Source organism: Electrona antarctica, assembly GCF_951216825.1.
Source record: "Electrona antarctica genome assembly, chromosome: 21".
Taxonomy (NCBI): Eukaryota; Metazoa; Chordata; class Actinopteri; order Myctophiformes; family Myctophidae; genus Electrona; species Electrona antarctica.
The window spans coordinates 39,875,131-39,896,789 of record NC_136802.1 but is presented as its reverse complement, the minus strand read 5'-3'; the positions used below and the strand labels follow the sequence as shown (position 1 = coordinate 39,896,789).

At 46.5% G+C, this 21,659-nt stretch overlaps 1 protein-coding gene across 1 annotated transcript in view; it reads right to left on the bottom strand.

Moving 5' to 3' along the window:
* LOC306914379 (uncharacterized protein) overlaps window positions 1-21,659 on the bottom strand; it is a gene marked incomplete at its 5' end in the record, with an annotated part of 25,227 nt that continues 3,568 nt past the window's right edge. The window contains 9 exons of the mRNA XM_079491374.1: window positions 1-1,504; window positions 2,220-2,341; window positions 2,493-2,567; window positions 3,315-3,764; window positions 3,859-3,978; window positions 4,091-4,190; window positions 5,275-9,750; window positions 11,629-11,886; window positions 13,598-13,701. Coding sequence (XP_079347500.1) covers window positions 1,442-1,504; window positions 2,220-2,341; window positions 2,493-2,567; window positions 3,315-3,764; window positions 3,859-3,978; window positions 4,091-4,190; window positions 5,275-9,750; window positions 11,629-11,886; window positions 13,598-13,701 — 5,768 coding nt within the window. The 3' untranslated portion in view covers window positions 1-1,441. The remainder of the gene's footprint in view (window positions 1,505-2,219; window positions 2,342-2,492; window positions 2,568-3,314; window positions 3,765-3,858; window positions 3,979-4,090; window positions 4,191-5,274; window positions 9,751-11,628; window positions 11,887-13,597; window positions 13,702-21,659) is intronic.

Here is a 21,659-nt window from a genome sequence, read left to right as displayed (position 1 = left end):
TGATGAACTCAAATTTTATTCATTTCGGTTTACAGTTATATAATGATTAATTAAACAAGGTACATTTTGTTGAACAGAAAACAAGCAGTCATGTTGGATCCCTACAGGGATGCAAATCATGTATCCCACATTGCATATAAGCACATGACTCTTGACAAACTATAAAGAAAAACAAAAATATCAGTCTAGTATCATACGATAAGAGAGTAAACTTGGATTAGAACTGACGAGTTCAGGGAACTCTATCGTTAGGCAACAGTGGCTGGCAAAAACCAAAAAAAAATCACCAACATCTATAAAAACCTTTATCAGAAAACCAGATTCTTGAAGAGATTGGGACCTCCAAATAAGGACGGAGTACTTGTTCTGGTAGTGCCATCGTTTTTCCAGTGTTTGGCCACTGTCTGATGGTCATTTCTCACCCCGAAGCTCATTTATCTACTCACCAAAGCTGTAATTGCAGTTTTCCTTTTTTATTTTATTTTTTACAAAATTAAATCAGAACAAGGCGTACACACTGACCATTCCATTACCACCGAAGCCTGGAGATTACTTTTGAAACCTGGTTTTTCCCATGATAATCTGCGGTAATGTCTAGTTGTGCAGTGAAAATACTCGCTTCCTCTATTTTCGCTATTTATTTGAACACGTTTGCTACTTTTGAAACACGGTTTTCCTATGATAATTTATGCCTATAGTTGTGCAGCAAAAAAGTCTTGCTTCCTCTATTTTATTGCACGTTTTTTGCCCAAAATCGGGACGCCAGGGGTAAAGTCAGAAAGTTGGCAAAACCCATTTTGGGCGGGAACCCCTTTCGGTGTTTTGAGCATTATGTTATGCTTTAGCTGTTGAAAAATAGCAGATCTACAAGCTCGTAGCGCGCCACTCGGTGGCGCGCTACGAGCTTGTAGGTCTGCTATTTTTGAAAAGTCGTGAAAATGTGGCGCAAATATTTGAATATATATTATTACATGTTTGTTTTATTTCAACGTCAGGCCTAAATGGCTTAATACCGTAATCACAGGGCTCCAGCGAGCGTTCTGGGCGAGACACACTGTACAGACAGTGTATATTGTACTGAGACACACTGTACAGACAGTGTATATTGTACTGAGACACATGGATTTACTTTACCATTGGTAATACTGACCCTTAACGAGGTCAGATAAATAAACACGATGTATAATACCTGGGCCAATGATAACGTCTATTCTATGTCGTCGTCATTGCAGATCATGTATTTGAAAAACGAAAATGAGATCCTTCCCTTTGTTTTGAGATCTGTTCCTATATTAAATGTTAAAGAAAGGTGTCGTGAAAATAAACAAATGCAGTATATGGTGTCAGACTGCTGCCGACATGTATCTGTGACGCTCGACAGTCTACATGAGTGACGTTTGACTTTACTCTGCATCAACCAGAATGAAGACCGCAGTCAGGGTTAGTCGGAGGCGGAGACTGCAGCACAATGGCCTGGTCCTCCTTGTAACTTCTGGTAATGTTTCTAAAAAGGAGAACAAATTAAGAGTCAGGAAAAAGCATCGATTACAGCAGGGGTGGGCAACTTTGACGATGGAGAGAGCCGCTATATTTCCACACTCACTCCAGAGGGCCGCATTGCATATTACTGTCGTAGCAAAAAATAGCCAATCTACAAGCTCAAAACGTGTGGCGCTGCGTTTTGAGCTTGTAGATCAGCTATTTTTGCTATATTTGAATTGAAATACTGAATTATTTTTTGCTTTTATTTTATTAGAATCCTGAAAAGTAACCTTTTTATTGATTTTCAAATGGATTTAGTTTTAGTTATTATAACGTTATGAACTAAATACAAATTGTACACAAAAAGACAATACTACTAATACTAGTTAAGTACTAGTCATTTAATACTAGTCATTAAGTATAATTAAAGCAGGTCATGTTTGCATGTTTGGAATTGCAACCGCTGAAATCAATAGTATTCTGATATTAACCTGCGGGCCGCACTAAGTGAAGGTGGGGGCCGCATGTGGCCCCCGGGCCGCCAGTTGCCCACCCCTGGATTACAGTGTGTGTGTGTGTGTGTAATTGTACAATATGTCAGAGTGACACTGCAAACCTTTGCATAGGTTATTTCAGCAGTCAACCAAAAAAAAGAAAAATAAATGAGGTAAAAATGACATTCATAGAACTGCCTAAGCCTACTGTATATATGTATAGTAGTGCGTGTTTGTGCGTACCTCCATGTTTTTGTAGTGCTCGTGGGTACTGCAGTGCAGATCCTTGGCTGTGTTTTCATTCTCATAGAAAACACAACACAGGTTACAGAAGAATCCGGTCTTAGGGACGACAAACTCCAACCCTGGGAGAAAACGGGCATGAAAGAGATGAGAGAAAAAGAACGGTACTATATGAAACGGGTGAAAGAAAGACAACACGATGGAGATGAAAGAGTGAAAGAAAAAGACTATATGATAGAGAAAGCATAGTGTGTGTGTGTGTGTGTGTCTCACCGATGGGGTTGTTGGGTGCAAAGGGAGGCAGTTTGAAGTCAGCAGCAACAGTGGGAGACTGAGATCGATGTTTCTCTATCAGAGAAGGGGGTGGAGAGAGAGAGAGAGAGAGAGAGAGAGAGAGAGAGAGAGAGAGAGAGAGAGAGATCAAACCCCAAGCCATGACAATATTCATGATATAACCCATGTTGGAGTGCCAATTGCTTTAATATAATGTGAGGCAGCCTTGTGTAAAAATAGAGACTTTATAAGCAACGACGGATACGGCAGTCGGCTACGGCAACCGGAAATGGATCGGTGCTCGATACATAAACCTGCTCTCTGTCGCAGCCCTTTCTACTACGGGAGAACCTACAGTTTACACTACAACGCCATGTCATAACCATGTTTATTGAAATTATAGCCGTCATACATTTACACCGATTGCTCCATCACCTCTCTTATGCTGTGTAATGTGTTGGCATGCTCTGAATGAAGAAATAACACTAATACCATATGTCATATTAACCATTTTAGAATACCACGGTTTTAGAATAACACAGATTGCTCCAGCACCTTCCTCTTTCCACTGCTGATCATGTCCAGCGCATGTAAGAATTAAGCAATATCGGAATTAAGTTAGCTGACGCGCGACTTCCGCGTAGCGGAGCCGTCCTGAAAACAGTCGTTGCTTAAAGTCCCTATTATCAAGGTAAGGCTACTCCACTGTGGTTTCATGTATGGCCATTGGCCAAAGATTATATAGGCTACTGTGTTGATTCATTCTCTAATCAATCACTGATGCAGTTTTAAGTACATTTCTAGGACTAGTACATCATTTACCATCATTATTCTCATCCTCGTAATGCTCCTCTTCGTCGCTCACTTCCTCCAGGCTCACCCTGGCCCTCGCCTGACGCTCTTCTTCTGTTTTCTCGGTTGTTTTCCGTCCTTGCGTTGGTTTTTTGGAGGACTCCGTGTCGGTGCAGACGGTCGCTGCGTCTCCTTTGGCATGGCCGTCGTCTTCCGCCTCTTTTCCTCTTCCTCCTCCTCCTCCTCCTCCTCCGTCCTTGCCCTGTGGTTCTCCGACGTCACTCTTCTCTGGCGGCGTGGCGTCCTTTTCGGCGGTTTCGCCCTTCTTTCTAGTTCTCGCTCTTCTTCTGGGCTGTGGCTCCTGAACTTTGACCAATGAGGAGGTGGCGGAGGCGGCGGTGGAGGTGGGAGGTGCTAGTTCGGCGGCGGTTGACGACGACTCTTGCTTTGCACTGCTCCGCGTGTTCCTGCCCTTCACCACTGTGGAGGGATGACAGAGGATGAATGAATGATTGAATTCATGTATGTGTATCCGTTTCTTTCTGTGCACCTGTTTGTGTGTGTGTGTGTGTACCAGACTGCTTGCTCCCCCTCTTCGTCCTGACTCGTCGTCTCCTGGTCACCATTGCCTCCTCCTGCTCCTCCTCCTCCTCCTCTCCTACCTCGTCTAATGTCACAAAGTTCATCTGTTCATCTGAGGAGATAAGAGGGACAGAGTGTAGGGGGTTGAGGAGAGAGAACTTGAATGAAACCACATCAATGATGGAGGTAATACACGTGCGAATAATATGCACACACACACAAACCTGTTTCGTCGTCATCCTTTGGTTCAGCAGCAGCACTGGAGGGAATCTTGGTCTGATCTTCATCTCTGTCCCCTTCATCACCACCTAGAGCGACTGGAAGCTAGAGAGAGAGAGAGATTAGATTTTTAAAAAACAACAACTTTCTTTTAACCCTAGCATCCCTGTTCTGGGCTTATCATAATGTGCCCTGTATTGTCCGTCCTGGTGAAGGTCTAATGACTGAAACTGCGGGTCCTTTTCTTTGTAATCTTGCGTGGACAGACTGTTGTCTCCCACAGTTTTCAAATGCCTCCGTCATACAGTCTGGAGCACGGAAGCTCTGATTATGAGCAATCGATGAATCTAATATAAATCGAAATCCAAGCATATCCAAGCATATATAGCTTGCTGCTTAGCAGAAATGGATATATTGTTTAACCCATTCTGGGCGGGAACCCCTTTTGGTGTTTTAACTAAGCATTATGTTGTACTTTAGCTATTAGAAAATAGCAGATCTACAAGCTACGAGCTTGTAGGCCTGCTATTTTTGAAAAATCGTAAAGATACGGCACAAATCTTTGAATATATATTCTTTCAGAGCGAACTTTCTTTTTATTTCGACGTCAGGCCTGAACGGAAATGCCAGCTTCTTTGCTCGTATTTTGGGACGTGTAGTTCCAGACTCTATATAGCCTTCGTAGATTGTGGAATAGTTACGCGAGACTATTTTCTTTGTTATTCAAAGATACCCTTTTTATTATATGCACTTTGTCCTAAACACCTGTCACCAACCTTTTGAGGTGTGCCTTCAAAATAAAAATCACACCTGTGTGAAGTGAGGGGCGCTCTTACATCATCTCATTCTGGCCAATCAGAATTTGCGTCTTCAATGTTTGTGTTACGCAATATTTGTGTTTACAAAAAAATTGTCCATTCATTGTCAATGGCATTTACTGTTTGTGTTAGGACAAAGTTTGTGTTTACACACACACCAAAAGCTGGACATAGGAGGGGCTATCACCCCTCAAAAAAGGGCATGTCATAATGAAATTGGCAAAACTAAATTCCAGAGAGCTGTGGTGAGAAATAGAGAAAGATGAAGCAAGGGAAAAAGTGATGGTGAAATATATAGAAGGAAACTAAGATGGAAACAGTTGCTAATTAAAAAGTGACTCAAAGTGAATCATTTCAAACGAAACCTTTACCTCTGGGTTGAAGGCGTCTTCCGATCCATCCTTGCGGCCAGAAGGACAGGGCTCCACCTCTGCACACTTCTGCTCCTCCTCCTCCTCATCTCCGATCTCGTCCAGAGTGACCAGTGCCTGGAGATCTCCCTCGGTCATTTCTCCTCCTTCATTCTCACTATCCCCCTTCCTCTCCCCGTCCTCCTCACCCCCTTCTCCGGGCTCGTCTGCCCCCACCTCATCCAGGGTCACAAGACCCATCTCCTCCTCCTCCTCCTGTTCTCTCCCCCTCTTCCGCTCTCCGTCACCTCCGCCTGCTCCTCGGCTGCGGGTGCTACTCCGGCTGCTGCACCTGCGCTCCTTCTCTCGCTTCTCCCTGTCTTTGCTCCTCCTCCTCCTCCGCTCCCGTTCCCTCTCCTTCTCCCTCTCTTTCGTGTCCGCGTGTTTACACATCGTGGCAGCTTGCCGCCTGCCCAGCTCCTCCTCCTCTGCCGCGTCGTCGGGGTAGTTCTCCTCTTCGTCGCTCACTGCGTCCAGGTCGCCGGCCATTGCCTCGCTTTCTTCTTCTTCTTTCTCGGCCGTTTTCCGTTCCTTCATTTGTTTAGGGGAAGACCCCGCATCGGCGCCGGCGGAGATCGTCGTGTCTCTTCCTCTTCCCCGCCTGTTGTCTTCATCTTTTCCTCTTTGCTCTCCTCTCTCCTTTTTTCCCGGTTCTCCGGAGTCACTCGTCTTTGGTGGCGTGGCGTTGTTCCCTGTGGTTTGGGCGTGGTCTTTCTCATCGGTTCTCGTCCTCACTCCTCTTCCGGGCCGCGGCACGGCGCTTTCCCCGGGAAGCGTCTCGTCTTCCACAGAATCGACAACTTGATACGTGGCCCCCTGTTCCTCCACTCTGTCGCTTTCTCTCCCCGCGTTCTCCTCGGACGCAACGGCAAGATTCCTCATCTTCGCGAGAGCGTCACATTTGAGGGCTGCTAGCCCCTCCAATGCCTGGAGTATTTTGGAGTATTTTTGAGACATTTTGGCATCTTTCTCGCTGGTTCTCGCTCGCTGTTCAGCGGCGGTCTCCTCCGCGGCGATGACGTCATCGGGAGGCGTCTCGTCGTCCACAGAATCGACGACTTCATATGTAGCCTCCTCTTCGTCCTCTTTTTCACGCTCTCCTTCTTCCACCGCCTCCTCGGGCTTTCCGACAGGGGCATCGTTCTTCTTCGTAGGAGCTTCATCCCTTTCAGACATGTTGTCATCCATCTTGCTGGCCATCAGTCCTCTTCTGGGCCATGGTTCAGTGGCAGTGATGTCAACATCAGGTGCCTCGTCTTCTACAGAATCGACAAGTTGATACGTAGCCCCCTGTTCCTCCTCTCCGTCGCTTTCTCTTCCCACTTTATCCTCGGATTCTACGTTCTGTTCAGCGGCAGTCTCCTCAGCTGCGGTAACGTCATCGGGAGGCGTCTCGTCATCCACAGAATCGACGACCTCATATGTAGCCCCCTGTTCCTCGTCTCCGTCGCTTCCTTTTCCCACTTTCTCCTCGGGTTCTACGGCAGGGGCGTCGTTCTTCGCAGGAATGTCGTCTTTGTTAGACATTTTGGTATCCTTCTTGACGTCTCTCGTTCCTCTCCTGGTTTGCTGTTCAGCGGCAGGCTCCTCAGCTGCGATTACGTCATCGGGAGGAGTTTCGTCATCCACAGAATCGACGACCTCGTAGGTAGCCTCCTGTTCGTCCTCGCTTTCACGCTCCCCTTCCACCGTCTCCTCAGATCCTCCGACAGGGGCATGGTTTTTCCTCATAGGAGCTTCATCCTTTTCAGACATTTTGTCATCTACCTTGCTGGATCCTGCCATCCTTCCTCTTCTGGGCCGTGGTTCGGTGGCAGCGCTCTTAGCATCAAGCGCCTCGTCTTCCACAGAATCGACCACATGATACGTAGCCTCCTGTTCCTCCTCCTTTTTGTCTCCTCTCCCTTCTGGTCCTCCGACAGGGGCCACAGCGTCACTTTTCATCTTCGATGGCGTGTCATCCTTTTTCGCGGCGTTGGCGTCGTTTCTCCTGCCGGTTCTCGTTGCTCTTCTGGGCCGTTGTTCGGCAGCAGTCTCCTCAGCCGTGGTCACATCATCAGGAACCGTCTCGCCTTCCACAGAATCGACAACTTGATATGTGGCCTCCCGTTCCTCCTCTCTCTCGCCTTCTCCCCTCGCCTTCTCCTCCGGTTCTCTGACGGGGGCGTCGTTCTTCTTTGCGTCGTCCTTTTGAGACATTTTGCCATCTTTCTTGCCGGTTCTTGCCGTCTTTCCTTTGGTGGGAGGTTGTGCAGTGGCGGCGGCGACGACGTCAGCAGGCACCTCGTCGTCCACAGAATCGACCACGCGATACACACCTTCCCGTTCCTCCCCCTGGTTTTCGACGCCGTCCTTTTTATCCAGTTTGGTGTGGTCTGGCTTGCCGCTTCTCGTCCCCCTTCGGGGTCGTTGTTCAGCGGCAGCTCCTTCGGTAGCGGTGACGTCGTCACCAAGTCCTTTGCTTTGCACAGACTCGGAGACGTCCATTTTTGTCATTTTGTCTTCCGTCTTAGACGTTCTTTCGCTTCTTCTTCTCTGGGGCTGTCTCGTAGCACCCTCGGTCTTCTTTGTGGCATTGTCGTTTTTGTCTGCTCTCGTCACCCTACTTGATCGCTTTCCTCTGCCGGAAACGTCGGAATGCGAGACGCCTTCGCTCTGCTCGTCCTCAAAGGAGTCGACGATCTGGTAGGTAGGCTCCTCTTCCTCCTGGTCTTTAGCCTCTTCCTGCGTTTTGGACGCCACAGAGGCATCGCTGTTCTTCATGCTTGGTTTATCATCTTTTTGATTTTCCTCCCCCGTCATCCCTTCCTTCAGCTCGCTGCCGATTTGCTCGTCTTCAGTGGAATCTATAATTTGATACGAGGTCTCTTCTACCTCATCTTCCTCCCCCGTTTCTCTCGTTTCCGCTGTGGTCTTGCCCTTCTTCGTCCGCTTGTCGTCTCTTTCAGCCGCTCGACTGTGTCTCGCACTCGCTCTTTTGTCCTTCCCTCTGCTAGATTGTTCTGGGGTTCGACAGTCTCTGCTTGGCTCCTCTTCAAAAGAATCTACGACCTCATATGCTCCTTCCTCTTTGCTTAATTCCTTTGTGGTGTCACCCTTCCTCGATGGGGTGTACCCTCTTTGGGACAGTCTGTCGGATGTTTTGCCTTTCCTTTCGTTCCTGGATGCCGCCGCAGTGGCCCCGGTCTTCTTTGTCGGTTTGTCTTTTGCACTCGTTCTGTTCTGTGTCCTGGTTTGTCCTCCCTTGTCTTCGGTATCTGAGCAGTTGTCGACAGAGTCTATTACTTGGAATGTGTCTTCGTCCTCTTCTGTTTGACTAGTGTCAACGGCATGCAACACCTGGAAAGGCTCCTCTTCCGGCAGAGGCATTTCTGGGTGTCCGTCACCCCCGACAGTTTGATCAGCATGACTGACTAGTGCGTCAACAGCCGTCAGATCTTCGTCGATACTGTCTAACACTTGGAAAGACTCCTTCATGTCAATTTGACTTGCGTTCTTGTCTTCCCCTGTGACACTGTCTAAAACCTGATAGGGCCCCTCGTGTGAAGACGGGTCTCCTGTTTCAGGCTGCTGGCCTTCTGGTGCACCACCGCTGTCCCCAGGATGGCCAGTCTCCTCATCTGCCTGGTGCTCCACTGAATCGAGAATTTGGAACTTTTCAGGTTTTTCGTCCCCTCGGTCTTTCCCCTCCTCACTAGATTCATTTGGCTCCGTCCCGAGGTGGTCTTCATCAAGGCCGTGCTTAAGAGAGGACAAGGCACTGCTTTGGTTCTCTTTCTCCCGACGAGGAGAGTCACTCTTTGCTTGGCTTCCCTCTCCTCCCTGTGCGGAGGGATGCGTCTCTGATGAGTCTTCCCCGTGTGTCTCTGACGCAGCCGTCTCTGCCGACACCGTGTGGTCTGGCATTGCAACTACACCCTCTGTGACCGGGACGCCGAGGGGCTCGGCCGCCGTGTCTGTCGCCTTTGTCGCTTTCGTCGCTTCAGCGTTGGCATGGGCGGACGAACGCGTGCTGCGGCGGGGGGGATTCGGTTTGACGTCTTTGACGGCGGATCTACTCGGAGATGTGGCCGTCTTTCTCTGCGGCGATTTACGAGCGATGTGGGAGGAAAGGGTTTCAGCCGACGGAGAGGAAGCGGAGGACTTGGCGAGAGTAGAAGAGGAGGATGGAGAAGAGAGGGAGGTGGTGGTGGTGGTGGTGGAAGGCGCGGTTATAGACGACTCCTGAGTTTCCGGAGAAATCGAAATTAATCCAGAGCCGTGGCTCGGTTCGCTCTGTTTTGTGGACGAGGCAGACATAGAGGTTTCCTCGGCCGCTTCCTCCGACTCGGAAAGACAAAAGGAGCTTTCGTCCTCCACAAATCCAACCTCGTCCAAAGTGACAAACTCTCCAAAGTCATCCGGGATGAACGACTCGTCAGCCACGGAATGCCTGCCCTGTAAAGTGCGGAGAAATTATATCATCATCATTGATTGAATAGCCCATTTTGAACTGAGATCAGATTCTAAAAATGTCTTCTACATCCTGACAGTTTTCTGAAAAAGCTATGTTTCTATGTCAGTGGTTCTTCGATTTTTCAAAAATAGCAGACCTACAAGTTCGTAGCGCGCCACCGAGAGTGGCGCGCTATGAGCTTGTAGATCTGCTATTTTTCAATAGCTAAAGCATAACATAATGCTAACACCAAAAGGGGTTCCCGCCCGAAAATGGGATAGTCTAAACTAAACACAAATCTCCCTTTTTTTGAGACAGCCAAGTGTTATATAACCGACCGTGGTTATATCCCATAACCCGGGGGTGTAGCCAATTGGGTAGCCGGGCTGGCTGTCAAACAGTTAATTCATTATATTTCAAGGGGGAATCCTGCTCAGCTAAAATCCTATTTGAATGGCGTCTGTATTATTTGCGTGCATATGTGTGACCAGGTCTAGCAAAATGGTCCTCATCTCGCCTATAATGAAAAGGCAGAAAATCTAAAATAAACTGGATCTCTTTTTTTTGTGATTTTCGTTTTTTTTTCATATTAACACAGCTTGAATGTTGAAGAAGGTTTTCATTCCAACAGATTATTGATTTGGGCAAATTAAATGTATACATTTATAAGTCAAAGTAGGCTAGCCAGCTCTAGGTGTTGAAATGTTGTGAACATTCAAAGGGGATTTTCTCAGCTTTGGGTAAAACAGCACAATCATTTTGAAATGGTCATATCTCTTTCAAATATTTTCCAATTTCATTGAATGATACATCATATGAAAGCTTACATTCTGTACTTTAATAATCTGTAAAAAACTGAAAAATTACTCTGGTCGAGATGAGGGCCTATTTGCCAGACCCGGTCACATATGCTATAGATGGTTACTGTATGTTGAAAGACAGTAGTCACATAATAACTTATCGTTGTGTGTTGTACATAATACTACTGCATCAGTCTACCAATGGGCTATTATGTAGCTGGTTGGCATTTTCAGCCACATTTTGATATTTTCAGTAAATTACGGCATTGCAACGTATCGTAATGCCAATCATAACATGCTTCACGTATCAGGATGTGTGTCTGCATGCACATCATGTGCCAATACCTAGAGTTACTGGTTCAAACACACCAGTGGTGGAATCAACAGGGCAATGCACAAAATGCTCCGTTACAAGTCAAAGTTTGGGGAGTTAAAAATGTACTCGAGTAAAATGTATTTAAAGTACCAAAACGTTTAACAGTAAGCATTATGCAGAATGTCCCATTTCACAAATAAAAAAAAAACATTTGAAAATATCTACAAGCTCACAATGTGTCAATGTGAACATGGCTGAAATGAATAGAGGACTGAAGTGGTTACTGTATGTATGTATGTATGTATGTATGTTTTGTAATCAAACTAAAGTTTTACAAATAATTGTAGTGGCATAAAAAGTACAATAGTTGCCTCTGAGTTGTGGTGTAGGAGTAGAAGTATGTATGTAAGTAGTATTGAAAATGGAAAACACTCCAGTAAAACAAAAATAAAACAAAAAAACAAATCAAGTGTCTTAACCCATTTTGGGGCGGGAACCCCTTTTGGTGGTTTTAACATTATGTTATAATTTAGCTATTGAAAAATAGCAGATCTACAAGCTCATAGCGCGCCACCGAGTGGCGCGCTACGAGCTTGTAGGTCTGCTATTTTTGAAAAATCGTGAAAATGTGGCGCAAATCTTTGAATATGAATGAATGTCAGGATTTAGAAGGCATTTGTAGAATCGTCCTCAGGTCTCAATGGGTTAAGTACAGTACTTGAGCAAATGTACTTGGTGACTTTACACCACTGCGAGTCACTCACCCTTCTAGTATCCTCCTCCTCCTCCTCCTCCTCCTCCTCTCTCCTCCGTCTCTTAGACGGGGGACTCGGCTCTCGTCTGCTCCTTCGGGACGAGGAGGAGGAGGAGTAGGAGCAGGAGCCATGCGTTCTCTTGGAGGGAGGCGGCGAAGGAGGCGAGCGGAAGCCCTCCTCGGAGGAGGATGGGCCGTGGCTGCTCCTGGGGCGGCCGGAGGAGGAGTCACTCCTCTCCTCGTGAGGGGCGGTGGAGGACGACGAGGTCTGGATTGGAAGAGGGAGCAGGAAGGGGAATGAGAACACACCACACATTACAATGAGAAAACGAAAAGGGAGCAGCATTGATTTTTTTTTCTTACATTTTTATCCCACAATTTTATCCCTTTATTTATTTATTTACACCCCTGAATATCCATATTCAGGACATGACGAATAAAATGGCGTTGGTCTCGATTTTGTGGGACTCTTACAAGTGTCCGATATAGGGAACTAGACTGCAACGCTAGGCCTAGGGTTAGATTTGAGGTTCCCAAGGTCGCAGAAAAAAAGCGAGACTATCACGGCGATTGTCTCGTCGTCGCGATCGCAGCGGTATAAGTCTCATCCCGAACGGACTTATGATCATCGACGTGGGCGGGCGCGAACGTCAAACATTTGCTTCTGTAGAACGCCACAACGGTAAGGCCTTCCGGTCTGATTTTCGGATATGTTATAGAGCTCCCCGAGACGCACGCGTGGAACTGTAGTACGTCCTCGGGCGACCTTTCTAGTCGACGTGGCGCGCGAACGCCAAACCTTTGCTTCTGTAGAACGCCACAACGGTAAGGCCTTCCGGTCTGATCTTCGGATATGTTATAGAGCTCCCCGAGACGCACGCGTGAAACTGTAGTACGTCCTCGGGCGACCTTTCTAGTCGACATGGCGCGGGCGAACGTCAAACCTTTGCTTCTGTAGAACGCCACAACGGTAAGGCCTTCTGGTCTGATCTTCGGATATGTTATAGAGCTCCCCAAGACGCACGCGTGGAACTGTAGTACGTCCTCGGGCGACCTTCCTAGGAGGCGGGGTCTCGTTTCACTTTTTCAGTCAGGATGCTGTTAAACTCTATGGGTCTGTGAGCTGTCCGATGCACAGAGCCAAAGTGAAGGACGTTTTGTACAAGCGTGGCAATGAGCTTGTAGGTCTGCTATTTTTCAATAGCTAAAGTATAACATAATGCTTAGTTATGTAACCCTCCCATCAGCCTTACTCACATTAATTATCAGGTTAATGAAAAGCATGGGAGGAGCAATACCAACATTCTCGTTGTCTAGGTTCTCACTAGGGTGACCAAAAAGACGTTTTGTACGACTGTCGGAGGCATACATCCAAGACACCAAACCGTTCGTATCGGCTAGCTCTCAGACATATCCGAACGTCGGACCGTAATGTTTTATCGTTGTTGCGTTGTCGCGCATCAAGGTCGGCAATTTGAAAAATAGCAGACCTACAAGTTCCGCGCTGAAAAATAGCAGACCTACAAGTGCCACGCTGAAAAATAGCAGACCTACAAGTTCACAGCGCGGCACTCGGTTCCACTTGTAGGTCTGCTATTTTTCAATAGCTAAAGTATAACATAATGCTTATAGTTATGTAGCCCTCCCATCAGCCTTACTCACATTAATTATCAGGTTAATGAAAAGCATGGGAGGAGCAATACCAACATTCTCGTTGTCTAGGTTCTCACTAGGGTGACCAAAAAGAGACCTCAGGTAGCCACAGAGACATAACATGTAGCTATACTGTAACTTGAACAACACTAACACTATAAGGTACTATTAGCTCTTGAGCCCCCACCCTGAACACAATCAGAGAATAAACCAAATTATAAATTCACAGACCACAGTAGTTCTTAAAGTCTATGGTACCATCGTTGGCGCGCATGTTGGAGCTCTTATTATGGCACAGTCAGTGGTCAGTTAATTTCCTTGCTTACAGTCTGGCTGTACTCTGTGATATGAACCAATGATTCCCGAATCCAACGTGTCCTCCTCCTCCTCAACTGGCATGCACGTGCGTGCGTGTGCTGCGTGTGGTCTCCTGCACACTGTGAACCAGTTTGTAGTAGTCCCGAAATTGCGGTAAAACAAGCGTTCAGAAAGTGTCACTTAAACTCACTTTGGCAAAACTTAAAACAAAAATAAAACTTGTCCTCAGTTGCAAGTCATACAGCACTAAACTGTCTTCTTTCAAGTGTCAATATATATAGACAAGCTAGGCTAAACCATAGCCAAACAATGACTCAAACTGGTGACTGGTTCACTGTTTTCTCCATCGATGTCCACGTTCTTCTGTTTGCTTCTTTTAACACGCATGTCACGTTTCTCTCTGTGCGTTCATCATGTAGCTCAAACTGAAGCTCTCTCCAGATTTTTACATTACGTTCTCCCGCTGTTTACCTTCCCTCTCTCTCTCTCTCTCTCTCTCTCTCTCTCTGGACGACCCAATTAAGCATTACACTTGTTTACAAGAGGGTCCACCTTGTTCAATTCATCAAAACATTTAGAGATGTACAAATAGACACTTCTATATAGCCAAAGAACAGAATCACGTTTAATCACAGGGACGACCCGTACCTGTCACTTTCTGCTGCCTCTCGGGACTCCATGTGTGTCACGAAAACATATAATCCAGGGCATTAATCTCCTCCAAAAACATAAACAACTTAAAAAGCCAAAATCGCGACAGAGTCAGCTATTCATTCACTGTTTCACAGACCTTGATGTGATTCTTAGCTGTGAATAAGTAAAGTAAACAGATGAACGAGACGACACGATACGACACAAAACACGCACACACACACACACACACACAAACGAGAGTCAAATAAAATACAGTCAAATGGCAGTGGATTTCAGAACAGCGCCACAGCCCATCTGTGGCCAGATATAGATATTACATGGCCAGTGAGCGGAGAGGCCCTCCTCTCCTCTCCTCCACAAAAGTGAAAACAGACAAAACAAACCTTTAAAACAGTTCCCTAAGCCTTTTCTTCGCAAACGAGACATTTTATTGATATTTAGAGCGTGTAGAATCCAATGGCGTCAGTCTGGGCTCTCCACGCCGTTTGCAAAGGTCAATGGTCAGCAAAAAGGCTGCCTCTTCTCTCCCTCCTCTCCTCTCCTTTCTCCCCTCTCTCCACAGAAGTGAAAACAGACAAAACACACCTTTAAAACATGTTCTCTAACCCTATTCTTCGCAAACGAGACATTTTATTCATATTTAGAGCGTCCCGAATTCAATGGGGCCGGTCTCGACTTTCCAGGACGTTTGCAAAGGTCAATGGTCAGCAAAAAGACTGCAACGGTGACCCTTTGGGCCAAATTCTTTAAAAAACGGGGTGATATATATTTTTAAAAATATGTAAGAACCTCCAATATCCATATTCAGGACATGTCGAATCCAATGGAACCGGTCTCAAATTTCCACGACGTTTGCAAAGGTCAAAGGTCAGCCGAAAGACTGCCACGGTGACCTTTGGGCCAAATGCCTTAAAAATTAAGTGATAGATATTTTTTTAAATATGTAACACCCCCGAATATCCATATTCAGGCCATGGCGAATAAAATGGCGTTGGTCTCGATTTTGTGGGACTCTTACAAGTGTCCGATAAAGGGAACTACACTGCAATGCTAGGCCTTGGGTCAGATTTGAGGTTCCCGAGGTCGCAGAAAAAAACTCAGACCATCATGACGATCGGCTCGTCGCCGCGATCGCAGAGGTGTTCGGCCCATCCCAAACAGACTTACGATCGTTGGCGTAGGAACGCGTGAACGTAAAAACTTTGCTTGACTGGAACGCCACGACGGTGAGGCCTTCCGGGCTGATTTTCGGATATGTTATAGAGCTCCCGGAGACGCACGCGTGGATCTATAGAACGTCCTCGGGTGACCTTTCTAGGAGGCGCGGTCTCGTTTCACTTTTTCAGCCAGGACGCTGTTAGAGTCTATGGGTCTATGACATGTCTGCATGCACAGAGCCAAAGTGAAGGACGTTTTGTACGACTGTCGGAGGTGTACGTCCGAGACACCGAACCGTTCGTCTCAGCTGGCTCTCCGACATATCCGAACGTCGGACCGTGATGTTTTATCGTTGGCGCGTTGTCGCGCGTCAAAGTCGGCAATTTGTAGGCGTTCGTTCAAGGCTACCGCCGCGACCGTATGTCCGTTTGGCCCGAAACCTATACGGCTGCGACCGGGGCCGCGACCCGGCCGTGGTGATGGTCTCGGATTTGTTCTGCGACATTCGCGTCAAAGTCTCAAAGTCTCAAATGAAGGGCGTGTTTCGGCTACTTTGTGGGATTGGCTTATGCAAATGAAGGGGAGTGGTATGCAAATGAAGGGCCTGTTTCGGCTACTTTATGGGATTGGCTTATGCAAATGAAGGGGCGTGGTATGCAAATGAAGGGGAGTGGTATGCAAATGAAGGGGCGTGGTATGCAAATGAAGGGGCATGGTATGCAAATGAAGGGGAGTGGTATGCAAATGAAGGGGCATGGTATGCAAATGAAGGGGAGTGGTATGCAAATGAAGGGGCATGGTTCCGGCTACTTTGTGGGATTAGTTTATGCAAATGAAGGGGTGTGGTATGCAAATGAAGGGGAGTGGTATGCAAATAAAGGGGCGTGGTATGCAAATGAAGGGGCATGGTATGCAAATGAAGGGGAGTGGTATGCAAATGAAGGGCATGTTTCTGCTACTCTGGGATTGGTTTATGCAAATGAAGGTGCGTGGTATGCAAATGAAGGGGAGTGGTATGCAAATGAAGAGGCATGGTTCCGGATACTTTGTGGGATTAGTTTATGCAAATGAAGGTGCGTGGTATGCAAATGAAGGGGAGTGGTATGCAAATGAAGAGGCATGGTTCCGGATACTTTGTGGGATTAGTTTATGCAAATGAAGGTGCGTGGTATGCAAATGAAGGGGAGTGGTATGCAAATGAAGAGGCATGGTTCCGGATACTTTGTGGGATTAGTTTATGCAAATGAAGGTGCGTGGTATGCAAATGAAGGGGAGTGGTATGCAAATGAAGGTGCGTGGTATGCAAATGAAGGGGAGTGGTATGCAAATGAAGGGGAGTGGTATGCAAATGAAGGGCATGGTTCCGGCTACTTTGTGGGATTAGTTTATGCAAATGAAGGTGCGTGGTATGCAAATGAAGGGGAGTGGTAAGCAAATGAAGGGGCATGGTTCCGGCTACTTTGTGGGATTAGTTTATGCAAATGAAGGGGAGTGGTATGCAAATGAAGGGGCATGGTTCCGGCTACTTTGTGGGATTAGTTTATGCAAATGAAGGGGAGTGGTATGCAAATGAAGGGCATGGTTCCGGCTACTTTGTGGGATTAGTTTATGCAAATGAAGGTGCGTGGTATGCAAATGAAGGGGAGTGGTATGCAAATGAAGAGGCATGGTTCCGGATACTTTGTAGGATTAGTTTATGCAAATGAAGGTGCGTGGTATGCAAATGAAGGGGAGTGGTATGCAAATGAAGGGGCGTGGTATGCAAATGAAGGGGAGTGGTATGCAAATGAAGGGGCATGGTTCCGGCTACTTTGTGGGATTAGTTTATGCAAATGAAGGTGCGTGGTATGCAAATGAAGGGGAGTGGTATGCAAATGAAGGGGAGTGGTATGCAAATGAAGGGCATGGTTCCGGCTACTTTGTGGGATTAGTTTATGCAAATGAAGGTGCGTGGTATGCAAATGAAGGGGAGTGGTAAGCAAATGAAGGGGCATGGTTCCGGCTACTTTGTGGGATTAGTTTATGCAAATGAAGGGGAGTGGTATGCAAATGAAGGGGCATGGTTCCGGCTACTTTGTGGGATTAGTTTATGCAAATGAAGGTGCGTGGTATGCAAATGAAGGTGCGTGCTATGCAAATGAAGGGGAGTGGTATGCAAATGAAGGGGCGTGGTATGCAAATGAAGGGGCATGGTATGCAAATGAAGGTGCATGGTATGCAAATGAAGGGGCATGGTATGCAAATGAAGGGGAGTGGTATGCAAATGAAGGGGAGTGGTATGCAAATGAAGGGGCATGTTTCGGCTACTTTGTGGGATTAGTTTATGCAAATGAAGGGGAGTGGTATGCAAATGAAGGGGAGTGGTATGCAAATGAAGGGGCATCGTTCCGGCTACTTTGTGGGATTAGTTTATGCAAATGAAGGTGTGTGATATGCAAATGAAGGGGAGTGGTACTTTGTGGGATTGGTTTATGCAAATGAAGGGGCAAATTTTCATAAAGTAGCCGAAACACGCCCTTCATTTGCATACATACCACGCCCCTTCATTTTCATAAACTAATCCCACAAAGTAGCCGAAACATGCCCTTCATTTGCATACCACTCCCCTTCATTTGCATACCATGCCCCTTAATTTGCATACCATGCTCCTTAATTTGCATACCACGCCCCTTCATTTGCATACCACGCCCCTTCATTTGCATAAACTAATCCCACAAAGTAGCCGAAACATGCCCTTCATTTGCATACCACTCCCCTTCATTTGCATACCATGCCCCTTAATTTGCATACCATGCCCCTTCATTTGCATACCACGCCCCTTCATTTGCATACCACGCCCCTTCATTTGCATAAACTAATCCCACAAAGTAGCCGGAACCATGCCCCTTCATTTGCATACCATGCCCCTTCATTTGCATACCACTCCCCTTCATTTGCATACCACGCACCTTCATTTGCATAAACTAATCCCACAAAGTAGCCGGAACCATGCCCCTTCATTTGCATACCACGCACCTTTCATTTGCATACCACTCCCCTTCATTTGCATACCACTCCCCTTCATTTGCATGCCACGCCCCTTCATTTGCATAAACTAATCATACAAAGTAGCCGAAACATGCCCTTCATTTGCATATCACTCCCCTTAATTTGCATACCACTCCCCTTGATTTGCATGCCACGCCCCTTCATTTGCATAAACTAATCCCACAAAGTAGCCGAAACATGCCCTTAATTTGCATACCACTCCCCTTCATTTGCATACCACGCCCCTTCATTTGCATACCACTCCCCTTAATTTGCATGCCACGCCCCTTCATTTGCATAAACTAATCCCACAAAGTAGCCGAAACATGCCCTTCATTTGCATACCACTCCCCTTCATTTGCATACCATGCCCCTTCATTTGCATACCATGCCCTTCATTTGCATACCACGCACCTTCATTTGCATACCACTCCCCTTAATTTGCATGCCACGCCCCTTCATTTGCATAAACTAATCCCACAAAGTAGCCGGAACCATGCCCCTTCATTTGCATACCACGCACCTTTCATTTGCATACCACTCCCCTTCATTTGCATACCACTCCCCTTCATTTGCATACCACTCCCCTTAATTTGCATGCCACGCCCCTTCATTTGCATAAACTAATCCCACAAAGTAGCCGAAACATGCCCTTCATTTGCATACCACTCCCCTTCATTTGCATACCATGCCCCTTTATTTGCATACCATGCCCTTCATTTGCATACCACGCACCTTCATTTGCATACCACTCCCCTTAATTTGCATGCCACGCCCCTTCATTTGCATAAACTAATCCAACAAAGTAGCCGAAACATGCCCTTAATTTGCATACCACTCCCCTTCATTTGCATACCACGCCCCTTCATTTGCATACCACTCCCCTTAATTTGCGTGCCACGCCCCTTCATTTGCATAAACTAATCCCACAAAGTAGCCGAAACATGCCCTTCATTTGCATACCACTCCCCTTAATTTGCATACCATGCCCCTTCATTTGCATACCACTCCCCTTCATTTGCATACCACGCACCTTCATTTGCATAAAGTAATCCCACAAAGTAGCCGGAACCATGCCCCTTCATTTGCATACCACTCCCCTTCATTTGCATACCACTCCCCTTCATTTGCATACCACGCACCTTCATTTGCATAAAGTAATCCCACAAAGTAGCTGGAACCATGCCCCTTCATTTGCATACCACTCCCCTTCATTTGCATACCACTCCCCTTCATTTGCATACCACGCACCTTCATTTGCATACCACGCACCTTCATTTGCATAAACTAATCCCACAAAGTAGCCGGAACATGCCCTTGATTTGCATACCGCTCCCCTTCATTTGCATACCATGCCCCTTAATTTGCATACCATGCCCCTTCATTTGCATACCACGCACCTTCATTTGCATACCACTCCCCTTAATTTGCATGCCACGCCCCTCCATTTGCATAAACTAATCCCACAAATTAGCCGAAACATGCCCTTCATTTGCATACCACTCCCCTTCATTTGCATACCATGCCCCTTCATTTGCATACCATGCCCCTTCATTTGCATACCATGCCCCTTAATTTGCATACCACGCACCTTCATTTGCATACCACTCCCCTTAATTTGCATGCCACGCCCCTTCATTTGCATAAACTAATCCCACAAAGTAGCCGAAACATGCCCTTCATTTGCATACCACTCCCCTTCATTTGCATACCATTCCCCTTCATTTGCATACCACGCCACTCCCACAAATTAGCCGAAACCACTCCCCTTCATTTGCATAAGCCACTCCCACAAAGTATTCGAAACCACACCCACAAGTAGGTGGGACGCAGCCCACTAATTTGCATAAGCAAAATGTGAGGTGTGTGTGTGTGTGTGTGTGTGTGTGTGTTTAGTAGGCATGCCGCGGTTTACCGAATTTCGGTAATACCGCGACAGGAAAAGCCACGGTGTTGATACCGTGAGATTTCCGAGCTTACGGTATTTTAATACAGCGTTGGTGGGCGGCGCATGCTGCGCGCATGTAGTGCAACTCCACTCCCAGACTAAGGCAAAACATTTATTTTCACCACACAGCTGCAGTAGATTGAAAAGTTGCTTCCTACCTTTGAGTTAGTGTTGCTGAAAGACACCCAGATCCAATTGTATATTCCATATTTCCACATGTACTAAACTAAAAGTGTGAACTGTCAAGTGTCAACACAGAGGCATGCAGTTGTGAGCATGCACAGATTGCACTACAGCGTGCAGGGTACAAAACGGTCATTAGGGGGAGCCATAGTACAGTGAAATACAGTGGGGAATAGCTATTGATTCATTGATTGAATACTTTATTGGCAGAAATGTAATCAGTATAGGGTACAGTCAAACACATGTCCAAAGGGATCACTGAAAAAAGTCCTTGCAGTCTTGTTTCCATTCGGTCCTGGGTAATCAATTCATAATCATGACAAGTCACATGACAAATAACAAAATTAAAATTATCATAAAAGGTCAAAATAAAAAAATAAGATATGTAGGCCTACATATAGGTTTTCAATACCGGCACCGTACCGTACTGTAAAATCTCATACCGTGGCATGCCTAGTGTGTAGTAGTAGTAGTAGTAGTAGTAGTAGTAGTAGTAGTAGTAGAAGAAGAACAACATACGAGATGATGCCTGATCTTCTGACATCCATAGTTGGTTGACTGGATGGCGTTGTCCTCACCTGGAGAGAAATGCCCCCGGAAATATGATCCATCCATCCATCCATCCATCCATTTTTTTATTTTTTTATGTATTCATTCATTCATTCATTCATTCATTCATTCATTCATTCCCCCCGGAAATAAATAAATAAACAAGGATAATCATCCATCCATGTGTGACAATTGTTTGACACACATCATGTCATGTCATGTCAAGTCATGTCTGTCTATAGCAAGAGGTGGGGGGGGGGGGGCCGCCAAAGCATATTTTAGACTGATTCAGTATTGACCATATTAAGCCAGGTATCACGGCAGACAGCACTAATATAATAAACAAACGTGAACGGAGCACTGCTGCCAACATAGTACACGCATATAGTGGCCATACTGGCATACTCACCATAGCCTGGTCAAGGTTTCCCCCTGGTGGACGTGTCATTTCCAATTATTGCCACCGCCCGGTTCGAACGAGATTCCCCCCGTCCGAAACGGACAAGGGACGGCCGAGATAGGGCCGGGGACCCCCGCGGACCCCCTCCGCG